The sequence below is a fragment of the Prionailurus bengalensis genome, chromosome F2 (genome assembly GCF_016509475.1).
Source record: "Prionailurus bengalensis isolate Pbe53 chromosome F2, Fcat_Pben_1.1_paternal_pri, whole genome shotgun sequence".
Lineage (NCBI taxonomy): Eukaryota > Metazoa > Chordata > Mammalia > Carnivora > Felidae > Prionailurus > Prionailurus bengalensis.
Window position 1 is genome coordinate 3,646,481 of NC_057353.1, and position 17,378 is coordinate 3,663,858.

Here is a 17,378-nt window from a genome sequence, read left to right on the forward strand (position 1 = left end):
GTGTGTGTGTGTGTGTACATGTGAGTGTGTGTATACTAGAGTGTACATAAGATCTGGGTCTGATCTATTCCAGATTTTTAGTAATAGTTAACATTAGTGATGGCTAATATTGTAATTATTAGTGATATTATGTGATATTAATGATATTATGGAGCACTTAATATAATATGTGCCCATTACTTTCCTAAGCGATATACATGTATCAACTCATTTAATCTTTACAGGAACCTTGAACCTTGAATGCCTGAGCTGATTCTCAGAGAGGTGAAAAGAAGTGGTAAAATTGACATTCATATGTGAGCTAACTCCCAAACTGATGAAATCATAATCCCTAAGTCCAAATAGGTCAAAACTGGGGGGAGTGACCAGTATGTCTAAGACCTAGCTCCTTCCTCAGGGGAATAAGGATGGAAGCCTATTTTGCTGGATTATTATACAGATTAATTTAGACTATTAATGAAGACTATGCATTGTGGGTTTTTTTTTCCTGAAATTTGTTATTATGTCCATTTATATCAGCAATTCCAATTGCCTAAGAAGAGTAAGGAAATTTAAAGTTTTATTCCTTCTTTTGCCAGCTAATGCAACTAAAATTTAAAAAAAAATGAATTGGTTTATATATGTATATATACACACACACACACACATATATATATACACATACATATATATATATATATATATATATACACACATATACATATATACATAGAGAGAGAATGTTCACTTGGTTTGATTTTTGGTGTCTAAAATATCTTGAGTTTTATTTTAAATCATTTTAAAACTAACAATTGTAAATACTAACTTCAATTACTTTTTTCAGAAGTTCAACTTCAGTACTTTTTCAGATCATGAGATTTACCTGTGAATATATAAGTAATAATAAAAAGATAGGTGGTGTTCAAAATAATTACTCTGACAGACATTAGATGATATTTTAATAGAAAAGTAAGTTTTTATATTTGGTATCTGACATAGACATAAAAAATGGAAATATTTAAACTCATGTATATTACCTTCACTTACTTCTGATGTATTCCTACATAAAGAAAATGAAAGTTATGTAATTATTGTTACTATAACTTAAAACAAAGTTGTTTTTCCATATTGGTCATATTGACTAAATAATACACAAATGTCATTTTTCTTCTGGAATACATAGAATCAGAATTACAATGTTGCAAGTGAAGTTGCCAACTTCCTCTTTTACAAAATCCAATAAAGGAAAATATTCCTAACAATATTTTGATTTATATAAAAATTTTCACTGCGCAGCAATGTTAAGAATAATACTGTCATAAAACTGAAAATGGTATTGGGCGTCTGGGTGGCTCAGTTGGTTAAGTGTCCAACTCTTAACTGTCCAGCTCAGGTTTCACGGGTTGGTGAGATCCAGTCCTACATCGGGCTCTACGCTGACAGCATGGAGCCTGCCTAGAATCCTCTCTCTCTCTGCCCCTCCCCAGTCCGAGCACTTGCTCGCTCTCTCTCTCTCTCTTTCTAATAAATAATCTTAAAAAAATGAAATAGTATTGTGATGTTATTAAAACTATCAGATTTAGATAGTTGTTATGTAGATTTTATTATGTAGATTTAATAAGTGCCTTTAGGGAACCAATCATTCTTGAAAGTCTAATTTAAAATCAACTGGCAAGATTTAATTCCGAAGGGATGTTTTTCGTTCTCACTTTTAGATATTAGAAGAGTCACAAAAAATTGGAAATTCTTATTTGTAGCTGAAGCACCCTTTCTGGGCCTGCTCTTCTTGTTTCATTAAAAATTGCATGTTTGTTTGTCTTCAATACTCATGCCTGATGATTGAATGATTTTCTGATTCACTGTAAGTCCAAGTAAAGGAAGCAGTAGCAAACATAGCAGTCAAAAACATATTAAGTCACATGGTTTATAAATTAACTTATATTTAATATAATAATGCAAAAATATCCATCCTTCGCCTGCCTATTCTTTTCTCATTTCTATTTTCAATTCCACAAATGTCATTAACTTGAAGAAAAAAAATCTATTATCAGAGCAATGATAAGTCTAACTGGAAAAGTGTGAAACAAGTAACTTGCCATATTAGCGAGTATTGGATGGAATGATTATAGCGTGAAGGAGAGAAGAAACCATATTGATAGATGTAGAAATTTTGCCATAGGGATAACGCACTGATTTTTGGCACCTTTCTTCTGCCTTTAACCTTACGTGTTTTAAATACGTTAGAAAGTTAGGATGCCTAGGTGGCCTAGTCAGTTAAGCGTCCAACTTCGGCTCAGGTCACGATCTCTCAGTTTGTGAGTTCTAGCCCTGCGTCGGGCTCTGAGCTGACAGCTCAGGGCCTGGAGCCTCCTTCAGATTCTGTGTCTCCCTCTCTCTGCCCTTCCCTGCTTACACCGTGACTCACTCTCTTTCTCAAAAATAAATACACGTTAAAAAATTTTTAAAAAATACAATAGAAAGTTTATGGCTAGCTATGTCTACGATCTTAATAATTATTATTCTAAACACATAGTTTGTTTCTCTTTTTAGTAAAAAAACAACTTTGGTTATACTACTGACCTCTGAACGTCTTAGAAAAGCATCTACGTTAATAGCAAACATATCTGTAATGTGTTGTTTCTGTGTAATACTGTTTTGTGAACCTGAGACAAGCCGTAAGAAGGACAGCGTTTGGTGATTAGTGAGCAGAAAGTGTCCAGAAGACTTGGAATAAATCTAAAAAATGAGGGGATACTTCCGGAGAAGTCGCAAATGAGACCAATGCACAAAAATAGCGTCCGGGATTTGTGTAGCTATTATTTTATTACCATTCGTTAAATGACACTTTCCAATGAGCAAGAAATATCATGGAGGCTATTGTTTCTACTGGGGCCAAACTCACCCTGACCAAAGATAAACAGAGAGCGTACAGAGAGCAAATTAAAGAAGTAGAGATTAGGGAACAGCGTATATATTTACTTTATTGAGCATCAGCACTAGTAATAGAAATTTCTAATGTTAATTCAGAACTACCCTATGTCAGAAACAATGCTAAGATTTATACGCGCATGTTCCTTTTTCCATCTTCTGCCTCTCTTCTCTATCGAAAGCAGCGGATTCCGCCTCTTGCTTACCTCAGACCTTCCAGGGGGGTTCTCACAGCGCAGGCGGTCATTTGAACGAATGTCTTAGCAGGAGGACCCGAGACCATTCAGGCTTGCAACGGATTGCCCTTGCATGGGTCTCTAAGTCCTTGATGATGAGACATTCTTCCCGGAACAAAACTTTCTCCTTCCCACTTTCGAGAATGATTTATTGCTCCCATTCCAGTTCCTTAAGCACTTTAGCTGCATAGCACTGTCATGATGCTTTTTATTATTTTTATATATTTGTCTCCCTCAGGAAACTGTGACCTGAGTGCCTGGGTGCCCACAGGGGCTGTAGTGTAAGGCACCATGTAGTGCCTTATAAATAGCAATAACCAATGACCGCAAGTGTTCCCAGATGTTGAACTTCTATTTGCAGAGTCGAACAGAGAACTCTCTGTCTTTGAGAGCTCTAGTGCTGGGTCAATTTAACAGGAGATGCTAAACCAAGTTTTCAAAGAGTAAAGTAGTTAAGCTGCCAAGAAAACAGAAAAATCTTAAATGAAGGTTATTTTAAGATTTCATGGCAATGTAGGAGAAGGAAAAATGTCAACAGTTTTCTGGCTTTTAATGACACTGATTATTTTATGTTACAATTTTACATAACAAAGAAAGTTAGGACCTCTTGAATAAGCCATAAAATTAGCAAGGTTTCCAGAAATCCTGCAGTATTTGGTTACAGTTTTTGTGCCAATGTTGCCAATTAAATAAGTAATATAGAAGTTGAAATATTTACAAGATAAATAAAGGATTTGCTATTTTTTTTTAAACAGGGTAGCTTGTCATTACACTTACGTTAAAGTCCAGAATTCATGACCTGTCTCAGCAATGGCTCTCGACCTCTCTTTCACCTGCTGTCTGGATTTCTGGAATGCCATTGAAGCTGTTGCTTCAATGCCTGTGCCAATACCAATACCTTGCCAATACCTTGGTTAAAGGCCTCTTCCCGCCCATCAACCTTCAATCTTCCACGTGTCTTTCAGCCACTGCTTAAAATTTACATCCTAGAGGATATTTTCCTGACTCACCAATCCACTTTGGTGTAAACTGCATTCCTACTCTCCATAACAGCACTTATAAGGATCCGTCCCGACCTATTTACTTGTAGAGTAATTTACTTAATATCTGTCTTTGTCACTCCAGTAGACATTGTAAATGCCGAATGATGGGGGAAAAAAAAGTACCTTACAATAGCTTATCACTGGACTATGTTTTTGAAGATATGTTTTCATTTTTTTCACCTTAAGATAGTATAAGAAAATCAGTAAATACAAAGAGAATGTAACTTTCTTTAAGCTCCTGAGCATCTCCTGGCAGCAGTTATCAAAGCTAAATTCTACAACCAGAAGCAACTGCTGTTCATTCACTCTCCTCTCATATTTTAAGCATCCAAATAGGAAAAAAAAGAAAACTGAGTTTATTGATAAGATAGTTACTAGTTTGAAAACACTCGCCAGAGCAGAGAATTCCTTCTAACATTTGTGAGTGTTTAATGATACGTTTATATAGTTATGTATAAGAAATGGTGAAAGACCCCAGTGACTACGCTTTGGCCATTTTCAGCACACTCCACATGTAATTCAGAGGCCATATCTGACATATTGCTTGGGAATACCCTATTTCATCAATTCTTAACCGCATTTTCTTTTAATATCTCTGAAACTGACATACACATCGATAGGTGAACACAGTTGAAAACGTCTAACAAGACCAAGAAATTGCCACGTCACAGTCTTCTTGACTTAATAAAATATAGTTACATAAGTAAGGTAAATATGTATTTTTTAAAAGCGATCCATTTTTTTTAGACAACCTAGACTCATTGTTTCCATTTCTCGTGTAGACATGGTTATGTGGCTTTAAGGGCTAAAGAAATCAACTCAACAGAAAATGTCCTGCTTGCTTACCTTTCTAAATTTGCAAACCTACCGATAAGCATTAACTTCATCGTCTCGACAGCTCTGTAAGGGAAAAAGAAATGAGGGTTGTGTGTCATCACTTTGTACAGTCTAAACTGAACTCATGTGTTAAATTCTTTGCAAGTTATGTTGCTGGTAAGCATAGAAGCCAGCCATCCTCACTTCTGTTTCATGCGATGCTTCAGTGTTGATAACGAGGAGAAATACATTAGTTGTGGACTTTGAGGTGTGGAGTTTAGGCTGCTATGACCATTTTTAAAGCTTATTTATTTTTGACAGAGAAGGAGAGAGAGACAGAGCATGAGTAGGGGAGGGGCAGAGAGAGGGAGACACAGAATGTGAAGCAAGCTCCAGGCTCTGAGCCATCAGCACAGAGCCCGATGTGGGGCTCGAACTCTCAGACTGCGCGATCACGACCTGAGCCGAGGTCGGACGCTTAACCGACTGAGCCACCCAGGCGCCCCTGCTATGACCATTTTTAAGGAAGATGTAGTGTCATCCGTATGACCTTGGCGTCTCCACCGTGCATTAGTCAACATTGATTCGAGGTATGGCCATGTCAGCAATATGGATTGATGTATGCCAGCCTGTGTAACTCCAGGTTTCCATCAGGACAGTGACCTGCTGGACCAGCGGAAACACTGCTTCACTGTGCAGTCTGAGTCTGGAGAAGACCTCTACTTCTCCGTGGAGTTGGACTCTGACCTCGCCCAGTGGGAACGAGCCTTCCAAACAGCAACCTTTCTGGAAGTGGAACGGATACAGGTGAGAGCCTGGGAAATTTTAGGACCTGTGAGTCCCAACAATGAATGACTGCTCCCCTAGAGTTTAAATCTTAGATAGAAAATACTGTGACTTTTCTTAATTTTTGACAAAGCCACCTCCTCTTCTCCCATCGTGACCATTAGCTTGAATGGTTTCATTCACTCCCAATGCTCTTTCTTTCTAGAAATAATTTCCTTCATCTCTACCCTTCAAAACCACACAGGGAACTTGAGACATGTTTTCAGAGGTCACGTCATCGTGAAGATTTTCCTGATTTCCAGCCCGTTCTGCTCATTACCACTATTCCCACAACAGTCCCGTTCAAACCCGTCCCACATGTGCACAGCAATATCACTTTTCTGTGTGTGTGCTTGTCTGTTTCCCTAGGTCTGCTCACACTCTATCTTGTATTGGGGTGACGTATGCTTGCCATTCCCCACACTAACTTACAGGTTGCTTGGGATTATTTTATCCATTTACCAACTGGATACAGTGCCTTTTGTACATCACAAGTATTCAGCAGATATTTATTAAGCTGTATTTCTTAAGTGTGAAGTTATATCTAGATCAAACTTCATAGAGCCTTCAGCCCCTACGATTCATGGGACCATGAGATAGAAGAACCTCCCAAATACGGGTCCTGTGGCTGAGGTCTGACAGAAACCAAGGTCAAAACTGAGCAATTGTGATGTGCTCGCCACATGCAAATGGGCCCATAGAGCCAGGACCTAAATAGACACACGGACACTTAATTTCGAAAACAAATCTCTAATGATGAGAATATGGCACTGACTCTCCTGGAATGCTTGCCTATATTAGGAGACTTGGTTGCATATTTTTGCAACACGTTGAGCTGATCTGTAACATGTATTAATTTCCTTTATTTCTGACTATAACCTTCTATATTGAACATATCAGTTTGCACTAGTGTGACATGACAATCAGGGGAAAAGGACAGGGAGAAGACTCAAATTTCACTTGTTTCATTGCTCAGTTGACCCTTTCTAACAGCTCTGCTGATCTGCACGTCTCTTAAAATATTAATGTAACTGAGGAATATTGTTTAAATAAGTTAGCTATATAGAACCTCAATTCAATACATAGTTTAATATCAAAAACGGATAGATGAAAAACCTTCTACATTATTTTATTTCAAGTATCAACACCTAAGACCATTTTGAGCACTAAAATATGTTGGTCGAATAGGAGTTGACGTTTTTATTATTCATAATGATACTTTTAAGCTTCCCTAATTGTCATTTTCCCAGAATATTACACTTCACTTGCAAACAACTACATGGACATTATCTATCTAATGGTCTCAATTCAAGATTTCATTTTAAGTCCCCTGGTGTTTAGAAATGAGATAACATTATGATGTTTTGATGTAATGTAATACTGTTTTTTTGTTTTGTTTTGTTTTGTTTTGTTGGTTCTGGGCTGCATATTCTCTAAGGTAATGTCCTGAGCAATGCATTTCTTTGCACCGTCTCACTATACCATTCACTTGCACATAGCAAGTGAAAAGTAAAATATTTAATGCTTTGAAATGCCTGGGGGGCTAAGTTGGTTGAGAGTCCCACTTCAGCTCAGGTCATGATCTCATGGTTCCTGAGTTCGAGCCCTGCATTGGGCTCTGTGATGACAGCTTAGAGCCTGGAGCCTGCTTTGGATTCTTCTCACTCTCTCTCTCTGCCCCTCCCCCACTCTCTCCCTCTCTCCTCTCTCAAAAATGAATAAACATTCAAAAAAAAAATTAGCACCTTGTTAGCTTTTGTTAGCCCCCAAATGGGGCTCTATCCCATGATCCTGAGATCATGACCTGAGCTGAAATCAAGAGTTAGATGCTCAGGTGCCCTTAAAATGGAACTTTTAATGAAAGAGCATGTGACTTACAAAATTGATTTTCTTTAATTATTATTACATGTTTTATCCAGGTATAGACATTTAGCTGTCATCCAAAAGGACATATTAAAAATATTTTATGTGTGATATATGTTCAAATATTGTGTAATAATATATAATTGTGTAAAAATCTTTCAAATGTTGCAAATTACACCTGAAAAGTATAATTTTCCACTTTTTTCTAACTATAATTCAGTTTTCATTATAAAATAAATAGAAGTTAAACAATAAATCAAGTGTTATGTTATTAAAACATTAATTATATTCATTATATATATTTATTAAAAGATTATAAATTATAGAATTAAACTTTAGCGAGTCTCAATTTATATATCTGTTTCAAATTAATGGTTATTGATGAATTGGTTCTATTCGTAATTTTGAACTTAATGAGATAAATTTTCATGTTCTGTACTGAAGGTGTTTTCACCTGACATATTCTTTTATAGCAATTGAAAATAGAGAACAATTATGTCTAAATTAGAGGGAATGAGATAGCCTTGAACATTTCTTTTTAAAGATATTTTAAATGTTTATTTTTGAGAGAGAGAGAGAGAGAGAGAGAGAGAGAAAGACAGAGCATGAGCAGGGGAGGGGCAGAGAGAGAGGGAGACACAGATCTGAAGCAGGCTCCAGGCTCCGAGCTGTCCCCACAGAGCCCGACGTGGGCCTCAAACTCAGGAACCGTGAGATCATGACCTGAAGTGGGATGCTTGACTGACTGAGCCACCCAGGTGCCCCAAACATTTCTTAATATTGATAGTGGTTTTAAAGAAGTGGTGATGGGTGGATATAAGCACGGAAGATGCCCATGCATTAAACAAAATTACACCCAAAACTGAACTTACGAGGCCCATTAAGTTTGTTTTCTGAGCTGGTTTTTGAAAAATTCAACTGTGAAGGAATAATTTGGCATAGTTGTAGCTTTCCTATGCAAATTGGACTTAAAGCTATGAATATAGATTTTTGGTGAAGTCAACTTGATGCATTTAGCCATCTTATCGTCAGAATCTGATTCATTTAATATACTTTTATATACAGTATTATAAAACAAATATCATGTAAATATTGGTATTGAAAATTTGCTTGAGATAGGTTTCTGTCTCTCTCTTCCTTTCTCTCTTCCTCCTTGTTTGTGAATTATGAGTAGTTTTCTTCATTTGAACATCCCAGTACAGTTTGTAATTAAATGAAAAATACAGGTGGCCTCTGGACATAAAAATGCATCCTGTGGCACATAAGTTCCAAGTTTTCATTTCATATTTGTTACTGTTAAATGTCAGTATCTTTATTTTATTCGTCTTCCAAAATATTTATATAAGTAACATTATAATTTAATCTCATCTTTGTGTAAAAAGTCCTGGTGATTTTGGAAGAATCGGTAGGTTTATACAAATAAGAAACAAGGGGTGAATGTCTTTGGGAAATAGCTTGTACCACATGGATGAAAATTATATGACAGACTCTTAAGATAATGATGTTCTTACACGCTTTGCCTTGGTTCCTGAATCTGTGTTCGTGTGCCTGCGAGTTCTGCTTTAATAATATCCAAGAAATTGGTAGGCCAACAATTGAATTAATACCTTAACCTTTAATAATTCACTTTTGGCTTAATGAAAATGCAATGATGTGTAGCTTTAGAATGTAGCAACGTAACGTAATCTTGCCTACACCTAAACACTTTTATACCGGTTTTATTGCCGATACGGCAAAGGGTGTCAGTGCAGCCCTAGGTAAAAGCGTGTTCAGATAGCACAGGATTGGAAACTCGGCCCCTCGTACCCCTTGGCAGGTGAAAAGCTGTTCGGCTTCAGTTTTATTAACACTAAGGTGTCAATAATACTATGCTCCTCGTACAGTTATTGCTGATACTACGTTAGCTATTGTATAAACAACTTATTATAGGAGCTGTCAAAGAGTCTTTGATGAATGCTGGCTATTAATAACGGTACTGGGTCAATCACATGAAAAGTAACAGTGTTTTCTGTTCTGTCTAGTGCAAGACGTATGCATGTGTGCTAGAAAGTCATCTAATGGGACTCACGATCGACTTTAGCACAGGATTTATCTGCTTTGATGGTGCAACAAAGGTAATGTGCTCAAGTCAGCTCCAAGAAATGTGCTGCAGGCATTGTAATTTACGAATGATTGAAATGGCCTCCAACTCCTGTCAGTATCTTAATTGATGACCACGGATCTTGTTTAAGATCCTCATTTTTGTTCATAGAAGATAAATCATGCTTCATTCTGATTATAGAGAAACAAGTGTGAATTTAATAAGACAAACGTGTTTCCATAAAACATTATAACTATATAAAGTGGATATACATGTGTAATACATATACATCATATTTTATAGTATATATTATATATATTCTTCTTACTAAAGATATAGCCCTTGAGGGGAAATTTTTCCCCCAAACACAACTTTTTTAAACAAACTGTTTCTTTATTATTTTTCTACATCAACATCTCCAATATCCAAATGGGGAAAACCTTTTTTTTTTTAGTTTACTTTTATAGGTAACATGTTAGAATCATAGTGTGGAGGAATTTGGGGGGTTAGAGTTTCTAGCCAGGGAGAAGATGCTTGTCACCCTGTCTTGACTTAGCAAGGTCTTGTATTGTCTAATTGGGTGCCTTTTCCACGAAGGATCTTTCTTTCTTTAATTTTTCCACACGGTGATGCGTAGTGAATGGTGAAGGGCATCCTTCACAGTTAGTCATATCAAAACACCCCTAAAACACAATTGACCCCTTACCCACCACTAATCTTTTCCCAGTGCTAGAGTCCCTAGGACTGTGGTCCCCAGGAGAGGGAACCCCCCTCCCCACAGAGGACATCTTTTCCCTCTCATGACACATCAATTTCTAAGGTCCCCTCCACTTCCTCCATTATCAAAGTATGGCCTAAGAAGTAAACCGATATATTCCTTCCTGATAATTTTAAGGATTCATGAGTAATCCCTTCCTGGGAAACTTGTATTTTATCTAAAAATTAACGGGTGTACAGAATGTCAAGAAACAGATGTAAAGAAAACAAGACAGTGATGTACATGTGTGAGGAAGGCAGCACTCGGAAAGTGGGAGGATTTGGACCTTGGGGAAGATGGGGGTCCGGGCTGCAGTTCCGTAGCCCAAGCCAAGTATGGTGCAGGTGGGTGTATGGACTTCTTAGGATTTTTCAGGACCCAGCAATCTAGATTGTCACACAAAAGCTCACATTATTTAAGGACAGCCAATTTTTTTTTGACAGAGTGAAAGTAAGTAGTACACCCACGCTGGTCAGATTTCACTGTCCGGGCGTTGCCTTTGCCTAATGCCGAAAGGTTACTTCTCTAATTATGGAACTGTAGGTGCTGTGGCTCTTTTTATTTTATTTTTTAACTTTTTTTTTAACATTTACTTATTTTTGAGAGACAGAGACAGAGCATGAGCAGGGGAGGGGGAGGGAGAGAGGGAGACACAGAATCGGAAGCAGGCTCCGGGCTCCCAGCTGTCAGCACAGAGCCTGATGTGGGGCTCGAACCCACAAACCGTGAGATCATGACCTGAGCCAAGTCAGACGCCCAACCAACTGAGCCACCCAGGCGCCCTGCCATGGCTCTTTTGATGGCTCTCAGATGAGGCTGCCATGAACTTTTCCTGTGACTAAAGATTTTCTTTTGAATAAAACCTTCAACTCGGGGTAGGCTCCCGAGTATTAAATTAATTTAACACGTTTACTGAATTAATTATTACTCAAACTCAGAAGTATTAAACTAATGTAATAAATAACTTTAAAAATGATTAAAGTTCAAAAAAAGCTCAAGTGTGATTTTACAAAGAAAATATTATAGCCACAATTGTCCCTAAACTCTTATGAGGAAGATGAAAGTCTCACACCTTGTAAATGAGAGGGAAGGAAATCAAATCCATCTGAACACATATCTGAAAGTCTGAATCTGTTTTGACTTTTTTCTTTAAGGCTAGTATAATCCAAATCCACGTCAAGGTCCACTAAGGGTCTCTTGGTGTGGTAAGGGAGAAAATCCATGTGTTTCTACACATGTCAAGGTATTCCCGCATGGGAAGGAATGAGGAGTCGAGACCATAAGCAAATTGTCATGATGCCATCTAGGGCACACCATCTAGTAAGAATGAGATTTTACTCAGTGCAAGCTTGATGCAGGAAAAACCAAAGGCTTTGGGGAGTAGTAATCACCCTCTTTCCATTTTCTGACTGTTACCAGAAGTTCTGAACCTCAAGGCCATCTGAGAATTGGGAGGGAGGGAAAGAGTCTGTCTGCTTATGATGAGCAGAGTATTCATCGCAGAAACTGTGACACTTGCACAGCAATAGGGAGCTATTCATAATTATGTCAGGACAGCAGACATAAGCCAGGAGAGTCCTGACAAAGCATGGGGCTGTCCTTACTGCAGGAAGGTGGCCTCCCCCCATGGAATGAGCCCCAAAGTTATTTTTAAATACAAAAAGAAAAAAAAAAAGAAGGATAATTGCTACATCTTCATTAAAACGTGTTTGTTCTAGTAGTTTATTAAAATAATTAATTGATGTTAAGTTATTTTCTCTACTTGGTATGCCTGTGGAAAAAATCCTTAAGAACATATGTCCAGCAGATTTTTTTAAATGTTTGGGTTCGAGAAGGCCATGACAACAATACTACTGATACCCTCTAGCTGTTCACATTTTGTCTACATCTTGCTCAGCCTTGCAGTGACAGTGGAAGCAAACCAAAGGTCTTATGATAAAGCACAGATACCAGGAAAGGGAAGGACGGTGTTCTAAGCGGTTAATTGAGCTCCGTGTGGAGCAAGTTCCACACTGTTAGTACAGGGGCAAAGGGGAGATTTGCTGCATTAATACATAAAAAAGCAACCATATTTATCATTTCTTACAAGACATTTTTTTAAATAAAAGAAACAACATTGAAAAAATTCATTAGAAGACTGGATCAGAGATTCTCGTAGTAAGAGAATAGAGTCACCGTGACCTTCGTCTACCCTAGACTGCTACGGGTTTGGAAGCAGTGAGGTCTGGGAATGTCAAGCTCATTCTCACTGCTTGTCCCTTGGGCATGAATGTCCCTGGGGAAAACCTTCTCCCTGGAGTTTCCGGACCAGAAGGTACAAAACACACTGAATAGTATAGTACTCCCCACACTTCCGTTTACATTGGCAACATGATAGGAGGTTATACATTCTTTTGTTTCCCTTAGTATTGCTGGGGAGAGTCCCTCTTAGAAACTATTGCCATATAACAGCTCCGGTTGTTTTCTGTAATCTTCCTCCTTATTAAAATGTAGCCTTTTCAGTGTTAGACAAGGTTTTCTCACTACTATGTCAAAATATGATGTTGCAATACTAATATGGTTCCCATAGCTAAAAGTATAGATTTGTTGCCATTATATCCCTTTAAACATGCACATATGCATTAATCATTTGTATCCATTAATGAATTTCTTATATAAATAGAGCCCTTAGTAGTAACATTAAGTGGTTAACTGGATACTAACTGTCTATTGAAAGATAACAGGAGGATGTAAATATCAGTCTTGGGTGCTCTAGGAAAGCTTTCTAGATATTGAGACACCAAGGGTAAAATCATCCAGACAAATCTGTAAGGAAGAACATTGAATTTGAGGTCAGACGAGACGAGAGATCAAGTTTCAGGTAGCCAAGAACCAGATTATGAAAGGCATCGTAGTAAAGAATTTACATCTGATTGTAAGAACAGAAGGACCTTTGAAGGGTTTGAGACACAGGAAGGAAATGATCAGAAGTGTTTTTGGCCGCACAAACCCAGTAGAACAGTGGATGACTGAGATGGAGAAAACCTGGGCAATCCGAGATTCCAAATTCTCAAAATCTGTCCTCCTCTGGGCATCCCCCACCCTATGACGTTCCAGAGAAAACAGCATGCATGGTAAACAAGGTCAAACATGCCGTTACAAGTTGAGGGTGAAAATGATCAGTGTATGCACAGAAGAGATATTCAATATCATGAAAGATAAGTTACAAGGAAGGAAATGGAGAAAATGCTAGAGGTGAAAACCGGGTCCCCTGATGACGGTCCACGATGTTTCACCAAAATCTGATTTTAACTATGGAAAGCTCATTTTAGCAGAGGTATCCAGATGGCATTGATTGGATGGAGGCAAGACTGAATCACAGGGCATTAATGGAATTAATTTTTGCTTCCCGTTGGTAATTTAGAAGAACAACTTTCAAACTTTTCTTTTTAACCATGAAATTTTGTAAAAATAAAAAAAAATGAAGAAGGGTTAGTTTTATCTGTGTCAGATAGCACTTAGCTCTAATGGTTAAAATGAAGTTGAAGGTATTGGATCCTACACCTCAGACCTCTCCCTCTGCCCTTGTGTTGCAGCCCAATGGTATAAGCCAACCTCAAAGCCTCCATTGGCTATAACTGGAGCTCATCCCATGTAAATGTCCATTGCAATGTGTGCAACACTGTAAATCCTGACTCTTACCCTGGGGGAAAAGTAAAAGACAATATTACTCATATTACTGTTTTCCAGACAGTCCCCGAAGCCATTAGTTCCCTAAAATTGTTGCTGATAGTTTTTTAAAACATGCTTTAATAGTTGACCTTGAGAAATTCTAGGATAACATACTTAAAAGGCTTCTTTACCACAGGATGTCTAGGAGTCAGTACTAACAGCATATTAAAAACATTTTTGAAATAATGATTGGCTAACAGATCTATGCAGATAACTATGAAATAAAAAGGTAACATTTTTGAAGAATTGACTCTGTCATATGTTAGAAGCTACTATAGTGATTTTATGTTTTCTTTTGTACTCAATACTAATTTTCATTGATTATAGATTGGAAACGTTATCTGGAGGAAATCTGTAAAACCCATACATGTGCACGGTGAACTGCATTTTAGGAACTTATATTCTGTGGAGTAAAAGACACCATCACCCTAACTGAAATCACATCCTTCATGGTTTTGAGATGTTCTGTATAAAATTAGAGGACTTTGTCTCCTGAAATAATTGTGCTTCAGAGTTAAATTCATCATTAACATACTGATTCATGAAGTATCTTAATCTGCTTAATCCATTTGTAACTTTAGGTAGACGCTGATTTCTACAGTGTCTAAGGTAAAATTTGGAAGGAAGTTGACATGACCTATATTTACACTTTTCATTTTCAAGATATGGGTTGGGTAAGTTGAAGGTCATTAATTATCAGGAGCTTTGAGCTACTGTTTCTCCTAAAGATCGAGGATCTTCATGCACACACGCATTTCCTCATATGTTTGACTTTTCCTAAAAAGCATTTAATAATTATAACATAACTATCATATGAATCCCATAGGTTGACCTCTCAAAATAGAATTCAACTTTATTTCTTTTATTTTATGCTATTTTTTCCTATAATATTTCAACTATTTCACATCAAAGGTTGACACTAAAAATCCAAAAAGAAAGTTTGAAATTATTTAAATGAATGTTTTCTAGAAATGTCTCCTACATAAGTGGGAATCTTAAATATACATATGTTATGATGTGGTTACAATGATTTTCATATAAACCTCAATCTTAAATATACATATGTTATGATGTAGTTACAATGATTTTCACATAAACCTTAGCATTTTTCCTTTTTACAATATTTTCCAGTCATTTTTCTTCTCCAGTTGTGTAACTTATAGCCCCCAAACATGGACAAAGACATCAAATTCTATTTCATGCAATTTTTACATTCTTCTTCAGATAAATTATTTCTTCTTTGCTTTTAGGAGAATGAAGAACATTGCATTTATTGCAAAACAAACTCAGACATTTAGGGAAACAATCCATCAGGTAATTTTTTTTAACCCTCAAGCATTTCAAAGATAGCCCTAAAGTAAAATGTTTGAAAGACAAATATTAACCCAAGTTTTCATGCCATTATATCAGCTAAATGTAACAGAAGAGTAAAATCCTGGATTTTTTAAATTCATTTCTTGCAATATAAGGACATTATAAAGTAATGCGGAAACTAATACATGCTTTATTGCCTGTATTTATAATTCAAAGCATATAAAGAACAAAAGCAGGTAAGAGTAAAAAATTCTTTGGCTAATATGCTTTCTATACTTTTTCCATTTTCTATCTTTTTTCCCCCATCTTCCTCAGCCTCTTAAAAATTTTAAATTCTAATTCCTTTCTGGGCCTTTTGATATATTTTATTTTTTCTGGATACTTTTTTTTTCATTATTAAGAATATCTGCCTTAAAATTTTCTCATTCTATCTTAGGTTGTCTTTTCTTCAATCATCAGTTTTGGTTTTTATGAAATTTTTTACTATAATGTATTAACCTCTGAAACTACCACATAGGATACGGGAATAATAGTAATAGCTATGTGTCTGTCTTGCAGCATTATTCTAAAAGTAAGTGAGATAGGTTTTTGAAAAAGAAAGACATGGTAAACTGTCAAATATGAAGTATAGATTCTGACGTCCTCAAGCATTAATCCGACCAGCCCATCTTTCGGTGGGTTTTGTCTCAACCATAGATCCTGCCTTTTCATCTAATCCCAGGAATCCATCATGTTTCCCCCCTTCTCTTTCAGATTTCTCAGAACTCATTAATGAGCTGCCTCTGTCCCCTGGCCCTTAACACCTTCAGGACCTTTGCAAATCGCATGGATGCTCTAGCCTACTTTCTAGAATAGAAATGCGAATGACATCTTTTCCATATGATTATTGCAAAGTTTGCATAAATGGATGTGGGGAGGGTTGCATAGTGAGGGTTGCCTAAGAGCTGTCCGCCTACGTTTCTTTCCCACTGCCGGGTAGTTGTGAGGACGGCAGGGCACCCGCACCGACCACATCTTGCTCCTTCCTGTGCTGCCATCCCCAACACGCCACGGTGTTTTTCGAATTCTGGATCAATCAACACGTTTGTCTGCTACAATCCAGTCCTTGTGGGTCTCTGCTTTCGTGAAGGTCTTTGTTCCGGAGAAGGAGAAGATTGACATTAAGCGAGTAATCCTGAGGGTCGTGGTTCTCAGCGAAAGGAGTTCAGGGTGGCATGTAACTAGGTTAAGGGCCCATGGGTGGCACTTGGAGAAAATTACATTTCGCCCCGAAATTCCTAGGTCATGAGCGGCTAGCCAGGCCCACGCTGGAGGCAGATGAAGCAGCATGTGTGAACACCTGAGAGGTCAGATGATGAGCAGGATCAGAGGGCAGGAGCAGGAGAGTGGGAGCATGAGAGCCGTGGTCAAAAGTGGCTAGGCCCCCCGCCCCGTAAGGAGCCATGGCCTTTACAGCAAAGGTCTGACACTCCCGTCGGTTAACCACGGCCACAGACACACGACGACGGCCGTGATTTTGTTTTTCCTCTGTTTTCTCACGCGTTTGTGTGGGATCGGACGAGCGATCTGCACAGGGCTCCTTTGCGAGTCTGCACTTGGGGTGGTGGGCAGAGGAGAACCAACCGGAGCATGCCCCTGCTGCCGGGGCAATCACAAAATTCCACTGGCCGAAGCGCGAGGCTGCGACCAAGTTAAAGGGCAGGTCCCCCGGGGCCACGGTGGGAGAGCACCTCAGAGGTACACTGCAATAATCCTGGCTACCGGGATGAGGCAGATGGGGGCTGAGATGCCTGGAGCGCCAAGGGCCGTGGAAAGCCACTAAGATC

At 38.0% G+C, this 17,378-nt stretch overlaps 1 protein-coding gene across 1 annotated transcript in view; it reads left to right on the forward strand.

Annotated features, from left to right (window-relative positions):
- The window catches only part of SNTG1 (syntrophin gamma 1), an 888,222-nt gene that overhangs the window by 826,127 nt on the left and 44,717 nt on the right, over positions 1–17,378 (forward strand). Inside the window, exons 17-18 of the mRNA XM_043601045.1 lie at positions 5,657–5,809; positions 9,712–9,804. Of these exons, the coding sequence (XP_043456980.1) occupies positions 5,657–5,809; positions 9,712–9,804 (246 nt within the window). The remainder of the gene's footprint in view (positions 1–5,656; positions 5,810–9,711; positions 9,805–17,378) is intronic.